The sequence below is a fragment of the Echinops telfairi genome, unplaced genomic scaffold (assembly GCF_000313985.2).
Source record: "Echinops telfairi isolate 266 unplaced genomic scaffold, ASM31398v2 ScPeMD7_443;HRSCAF=831, whole genome shotgun sequence".
Taxonomy (NCBI): Eukaryota; Metazoa; Chordata; class Mammalia; order Afrosoricida; family Tenrecidae; genus Echinops; species Echinops telfairi.
The window spans coordinates 4,447,688-4,455,099 of NW_022104341.1; the positions used below are offsets into that span (position 1 = coordinate 4,447,688).

Below are 7,412 nucleotides of genomic sequence, written 5' to 3' on the forward strand. Positions count from 1 at the left end.
AGACAGCCATGAGAGAAATAGGGACATTCTTCTGTGAGTTCTCTATAACATTCAAGCGACTTCTAATTCTGTCCAAGATAATTGAGCACTTACATGTCAAAAGTATCCTGATGATGCTATGGATTAGGAAGCGGGCTGCTAACGAACAGCGAGGTTGGTGGTTCAAACCCAGCAGCTTCTCCGTGGGAGAAAGACAAGGCTGTCCGTTCGTGTACAGATTTGTGGTCTCAGAGACCCTCAGGAGCACTTCCACTCTGTGCTCTAGGCTTGCTGTGAGTTGGAATTGACTCGATAGCGATGGTTTTGCTTCTCGTTTGGATACATATGTTGGGCGCCATGCTGGACACCGGGCATTCAGTTACCCAGGACACAGCTCCTGCTCTCATGCACAGTGCCATCCATAGGAGGCATGTGGGGAGTGCAGGTCACCCCAGGTGACACTAAGTTTAATGTATAAAATTGTTGTGTAGAATTTCAGCAGATATTTATTAATTTTTATAAAAATATCCCTAGTTACCTACAACAACAAAAACTTTTGTTTGTAAGCCTAGCTTACATGTATCAATACATCTACCTCTGTGTTCGTTTACTTTTGGACCTTCTAATGTGCTCTGGTCATTAATATTCAACTCTCATGACACATTGAGTCACGTGGTTTTGTCTACTTGTAGTATCAACGCATGCTGCTGCGGTTAATTTTGTAATATTTTACTTTGTCAAATTAGCTGTCATTTTACCTACAATATTGTGTAAATAGCATTGATCAACCTATATTTGTGATGCCCTAATATTCTCTGTACTCCCTCTCTGGGTTCCAATATTCATTGCAATGGCTACGCAGAACTTACAGACACAATTCACAATGAAAGGGTTTATTAAGAAAGGTAATGCCAGTGAGAAATGCTCAGAGTTGAGTTGTTTCTTATGACATGATACAAAGTTTTTTCAGGTCTGCAAAAATCTCCAAAGTGGCCACTCCACTGTAAGTCTCAACTAGTAAACATTCAGCTCAAGCTCCATGGGTCAGCAAGCCCAACTCTCCCAATTAAGTACCGGGAGGTACCCTACTCTGCAAGCCAGCCTCCTGCACAAAAGTCCATCGCCCTGTTCCGTGCTCTGTCCCCTGGTTCTGCTGCTATGCCTCTGAGGGTATCGTTGTCATCTCTATTCAGGAGGTTCACCTCACAGGGATCTTGGGTCCAGAGAATATGCTCCACTCCTGGATCTTTCTGGCAATGAGATCTCTCCTTCTCCTTCCGAGAGGGATCGTTCTATACATAGCAGGATAGTAATCCAATAATCCTGTAAATCATGGCTCGTAGGAGAGTCCTTTCCGTATCTTCCTCCCACCTTCTTCCAAGACCTCTACAAGAAAAGGTTGGTTGGTGGAAGTTTGAGACTTTGGTTAGGAGAGCCATATTAAATAATTCACTGTCCCTGCAATATCAAGAAACTTTTGAGAATGAAGTAGTAATGAAAGGAAACGGAGAGATAAAAAGTTTAAGCGATGAATAATGTTGCAACTAATAATGCTGTAGTAAATGTAGAATGATTTGACTAAATTTTTTTTGTTAAGATTCACATAGTCTAAGAAATAGTACATTTAAGCATCATACAACTATGTTGTTGTTGTTAGGTGTCATTGAGCCGGTTCCAACTCACAGAAGCCTGTGCACACAGAATGAAGTCCTGCCCGGTCCTGAACCACCCTCACAACTGTCCTTATGTTTGACACCATTGCTCCAGGCGCTGTCAATCAACCTTGCTGAGGGTCTTCCTCTTTCACTGCCCCTATACTTGACTGAGCATGATGTCTTTCTCCAGGTCTGTCCTGACAGCACATCCAAAGTATGTGAGACAAAGTCTCACAATCATTATTCCCAAGGAGTAGTCTGGCTGTATTTCTTTCCAGATTTGTTTGCCCATTTGGCATTCCATCCTTTCAATATCTTTTACCATCCCAACAATTCAAATGCATCAATTCTTCTTTGGTCTTCCTTATTCAATGTCCATTTTTTACATGCATATATACCATGCCTTGGGTCAGATGCACCTTGGTCCTCAAAGTAACATCCTTTCTTTTCAGCTCTTGAAAGAGGTCCTGTGCCGCAGATTTATGCAATGCAACGCATGTTTTAAAATCAGGAAAGGCAGGCATCAGGGTGTATTCTCTCACTCTATTTATTCATTCACCATACAATTCAATTCAATGCTGAGCAAATAATCAGAGAAGCCAGATTTTACGAAGAAGAAAGGTGAAACTCATGACAACGATATCAATCCTATATTATTCTGTGATTAAATTTGATAATAAACAATAGTAAGGACGCTGTCTAATGTGGTATGGGAGGAGGCCCATTAGGGAAGTAGCATTCTAAGTTAGCTCCCTAGGTGGCACCAACCCTAATAAGACATCATGGCGCTCGCAGCCCAGGTAGAGGAAACAAGGGTACGAAGAGTTAAATATAGGAAATTTTGATTTTTACAACAATACAATTGCCAGTATGCGACTATTTAAGAATAATATTCACCTAGTAAAGTTTTATACTATCTCAGGATTTTGCTAACTTGAGTTCCTCTGATCAGATCTGCACATTCCTACCTGGAGCCACCACTTCATGGATTGAAGACCAGAAGGTCCCCTACACCTACAGAGGAAATGAGTGGGTGGGGTTTGACAATGCTGAAAGCTATGAGCACAAGGTAAGTTTCAGCCATGGACTTATGATTATGTTACATCACCTTTGCCCTGAATATACACTGTTTATTCAGAATGGATGAGAAACCCCAGTTATAATCAGAGCTTGATCACTGACTCACTGTGTGATTTTAAGCCAACAACTCCCCCTCCTCATCCTCCGTTTCCTACTCTGGAAGACAAGGCAATAAAAGCGGATGATTCCTGAGGCACGCTACCTATGTGCTTGTCAAATAGCGACATGAACACAAATGCATCTTCTCAGGCACCCAGGAAAGCACCAATGCCCAGATGACTTTGATAGCTAAGCCCACACACTTTGGGCTCTTTGTAGACAAATCTAGGAGCTGAGGGCGAGCCAGCATCTACGTGGAAACTGTTCTTCACGGGCTCTTACCAATCCTCCCACTTCTTCACCACATGCCCACTTCTGCCTTCTTGACTATGGTTGCTCCTCTGACCGGCTTAGGGAAGAGGGCGTGAACGTACAGCAAAGGAAGGTCAGTCATGCCTGGGAGTGTAGGAGAGTGATCATTCGTGTTCATACCCATCCATTCATAAGAGAGGAGGTAGAATTAAACATGTCCAAGAAGAAGAATCCCACTCTTGCACTGCTGGTCAGGGGGAGAGAAATCCCAAACCCCTGCCCTCTGGTGTATGTGTGGGGCGGGGTGGGGTGGGGGAGGCCATGGAGAATAAAATGCTGCTGCTGGAAGAAGCTTCAAAAGGTGAGAAGAGAGGGCAAGATGAAAGCGAATCATACCACCAATAAGTCAAGTGTGCGAGGAGTGGCTAGCCTCAGACTCTCGCACTTTGAAATTGTTCACTTGGAAGCCTGGTGGCACAGTGGGTACGAGCTGATCTGTCAACCCTGAGGTCAGCCGTTTGAAACCACCAGCTGCTCCTCAGGATGAAGACAAGGCTTTCTATTCCTGTAAAGAATTACAGTCTCAGAACCTCACAGAGACAGTTCCACCCAATCCTATGAGGTTGCTGAGTCAGGATCAATTCCATGGTGGTGATGTTTTGTTTTAACCTAAAGGGGCCCTGACAGTGCCTGTGAGGACACGCACTAGAAGATGCATGATTTAGATCAAGGTCTACATTCTGGTTGGAAGCTGCCAGCACCCCGCTCTACGGCTCTCTGGGCAGGAAATAGTTCGGGAAGCCATGGCAAACGTCCAGTTTTGTTCTGTGGAAGGAGAAAGCAGCTATTGGTTGCCTACAATGTGCCAGCTCTTTCATATCATGTTCCACTCAGTTCTGTGATGGGTCTACGGGCGGGATTACACAAAAGAAGGCATGTTGAGCGTGCGCTCAGCGAATGGCAGTTGCTGGTGCTATGAAGTGTGCATTACAATCCCTAATTTCACAACAAGAGGGTCGTTTACTTAGGATATAGGAAGGTAAGTAAAAACATATTGTTAAAAATCACAGAAACCTTCATTAAATGAGAATTTTTTTAATGCGAAGTTATGATTTCTTGGCCTATTCTACACTTCCGGAGGCGAGTTCTGACGAGAACTCCCCTAAAGAGTTCCGTGCGCTCTGATTGACACCACGTTAGAAATGGCAAGTTCGGCCTCCTCAAAGGCCTCAGGTTGTGTTCCTGTTCAACGCTAGTCTCCTTTGGAGAACCAGAAGACAGGTCTGCGAGGGAGAGGCCGGCGCTGCCGTTGGGTGGAGCAGGCTTCCTGACGCAGTACTCACAGGCGATCCCTTGCTGCCCTTGAAGAATGAGTGGATGCATACTTTGATGGAAAATGACTTCTGGGCACAATTTCCTGACCTTTTTCTCACCAATGCAGTTTTCCTAAAATGTCTTCATAATAAGCCCCTGTGGTTTTCTATGTGCTCTGAGAAAATCTGCCAAGGTTACTCCTTTAGAATCACCCCCCACCCCCACCCCAAGCAGTCATCATAGCCTTTTGAGTTGGCCTCTCGGCAGTGAATTTAACGGGCCTTTTGGCTGGATCTCTCTTTTGGAGGACCCCCCTCCCCCAACACTAAGATGAACGTATTACTGGGAGGGCTTGTCTTCAGCCACACACTAATTTAAGCTCATTCTGTTTCGAATAAACCTGCACATGTACGATCTAAAACTCAAGTAGCAGTACTTTTTAACTTTCTCTAATATAGTCAGTAAAAGGGACACTGCGATTTGGCTTATAGGTCAGTATCATTCCAGAGCTTAGGATGTTTCCACAACACTGAACAGGCTTTCAGTTGCATGTAAAGGACCCCTTGACTAGGTCTTGGTGGTCTTCTTTCCCAGAAAGCAACAGAAGTGTATATAACAGGAATGAGATAAATATCCACACCCTTCAGCTTCCAGTTCCAACTCTAGAATGTTTTTTCCTGGAAAGGTAGTATGATCAAAACACATATGTACAGGTACTTTTTGGGGCCTTGCTTGTGATTTCAGAGCATGAAAACAAGGAATAAAGGGGCATGACATTTTAATCCACCACTATGACAGATTTTCAATCATTAAAAATTATGTTTAGAAATATTAAGTAGATACATGAGAAATATTCATTTTTTTATGATGGCAAATGACAAACAATGCCCCACAAATACTACAATCTAGATAGTTTGTATATTGTGTGGTAACCATCTAGACAATGATGGTAGATACACAAAACTAAGATTAACATGCACAAGTGAAGTTATTCTGTCGTTGTATAATTGTTTCCGTGTGTTTCTTTTTAAGAAACATTTTCTTATTACGCCCTGCTTTTAATAATTGTACAATATTTTGGAAAACTTCGGATTGGCTTGATCGCTTATACTTCTGTATCACAGGTAACATTTCTGAAGGCTAATGGGTTCGGCGGCGCCATGGTTTGGGCTCTTGACTTGGATGACTTCCTGGGAAACTTCTGCAGTGAGGGTTCCTATCCTCTGATCTCCAAACTCAAGTCTCTGCTGGGGCTGCAGACACCAGGTGATTAAGCATGCATCTGCATGGCTTGAACCCCACACTCTGCCAGATCCAGTTCCATGGACTCTCAAGGAGGCAGAAACCCAAGGCATGCTCTTTGGCTCTGGAGGCTTTCGTTCTGGAGGCTTCCAGCAGAGAAGACATGTTTTCTAGCGAGGGTCAACGGATATTCACTTTCCAAGCTGGGGCACGTTTGAGTGAATGGTATGACCTCAGGGAGTCCATGGCAAGCTGAAATGCAGATCATGCAAGGGCTCACCCAGGCACGGAACAGAAGAGTTACATGATGAATCGCGAGAGGGAGCATCCTGAGTGTAGAGACTCAAGACATCTTCTAATACTCAGTAATTTCTCATCGGAGACCTTGGGGTGGGCTGTTGAGGCAATTTATTTAATACAACCTTAGAAAATACAAACTCTCCCACATGACCAGATGGTAACCTACAAAAACGACTGACCGGCGGTGTGAATCTGAGGATAAGTCCTCTGTCATTCTATTGTTCTGTTGTTCTCTAATTCAGCAAAACAATGAAATATCCAGTAAACCGGTTGCTAACTCACAGTTGACCCCATGTATGTCAGAGAAGAACTGTGCCCCATCATCTAACGCATTAGTATTATTTTTAAATTTATCCCCAGACATTTTTTTGCTCCCAAAGCAACTCTGGGTGACCTTGAACCTTCCCCTTTTTTCATTAGCAGCTAAGCCAGAGACTCCAAATACTAAATAAAGACTACAGATATTTTTTCTATTCCTGCCAGTGAAAGATGTGAAAACTAGAATTCTCTTCACGTTGAACAAACGATCTTATGGCAGCCTGCAACTCTGTCCTGATCTTCGGTGAATAAAATCTCCTATCTGACATTTTAGGATGACTCCAAATGTGCCTTGGAGTAGAACTGCTCTAAGGATACTATTTAGCGAGGCAGGTTGCGTGAATTTTCTTCTGTGGTGCCTCTGGGTGGGATTGAACTGCTCATCTTTTGGTTACCAGCCAAGGGCAAACCACTTGTGAGTCAGAGCCGACTCTATAGCACAAGACAACAGTAACTATAACAACCTCAAAGATGGCTTGGCTTGAATTTATTAAGTAGGGAGGACTTTTCTAGCTTCAGATGTCTGAGGGGTCCTTGATCTTCATGAACTGATGTTTTATGTACCTATCATTTTGCATATAGGCTGCGTCACTCCAGAGCCTCCCAAGCCCACACCCCCCAGTACATTCTGTGAAGGCAAAGCTGATGGCATCTATGGGGACCCTGATGATCCCTCCAGGTTCTTTGAGTGTGCCAATGGTAACACTGTGGCCAAAAGGTGTGCAGAGGGCCTCGTGTTTGATGAGAGCTGCAAGTGTTGCAACTGGCCCTGAATAGCCTTGAACGGAACGGACGGGGCGAAGCCTTTCTAGAGTCTGTTTTTACTCAATAAATACATGAACCATAACCCTGCTTGGTCAATCACTTGCATTATTCTCTTTCTTATATGTATCATCTTAGAAGCCAGTAAAAGTGCTTTTAACAATAGTCTCCCTAAAAACCTGGAGTCATAGAACTCTATTCCACATTAAAAAAATCATTTCATCGGGGGCTCTTACATCTCTGAACATAATCCATACATCCATCCGTGTGTTAAGCACCTCTGTACATATGTTGCCACCCTCATTTTCAAAGCATTTTCTTTCTACTTGAGCTCTTGGGATTAGCTCATTTCCCCCCTCCCTCCTCCCTCCTTCCCTCCCTCCCTCCCTCCCTCCCTCCCTCTCTCCCTCC

General features: G+C 43.8%; 1 protein-coding gene across 1 annotated transcript in view; it reads left to right on the forward strand.

Moving 5' to 3' along the window:
• LOC101653423 (pepsin B-like) overlaps nucleotides 1-7,012 on the forward strand; it is a 36,181-nt gene extending 29,169 nt beyond the window's left edge. The window contains exon 12 of the mRNA XM_004699523.2: nucleotides 6,862-7,012. Within this exon, the coding sequence (XP_004699580.2) occupies nucleotides 6,862-7,012 (151 nt within the window). The remainder of the gene's footprint in view (nucleotides 1-6,861) is intronic.
• The last annotated feature ends 400 nt before the right edge of the window (nucleotides 7,013-7,412 follow it).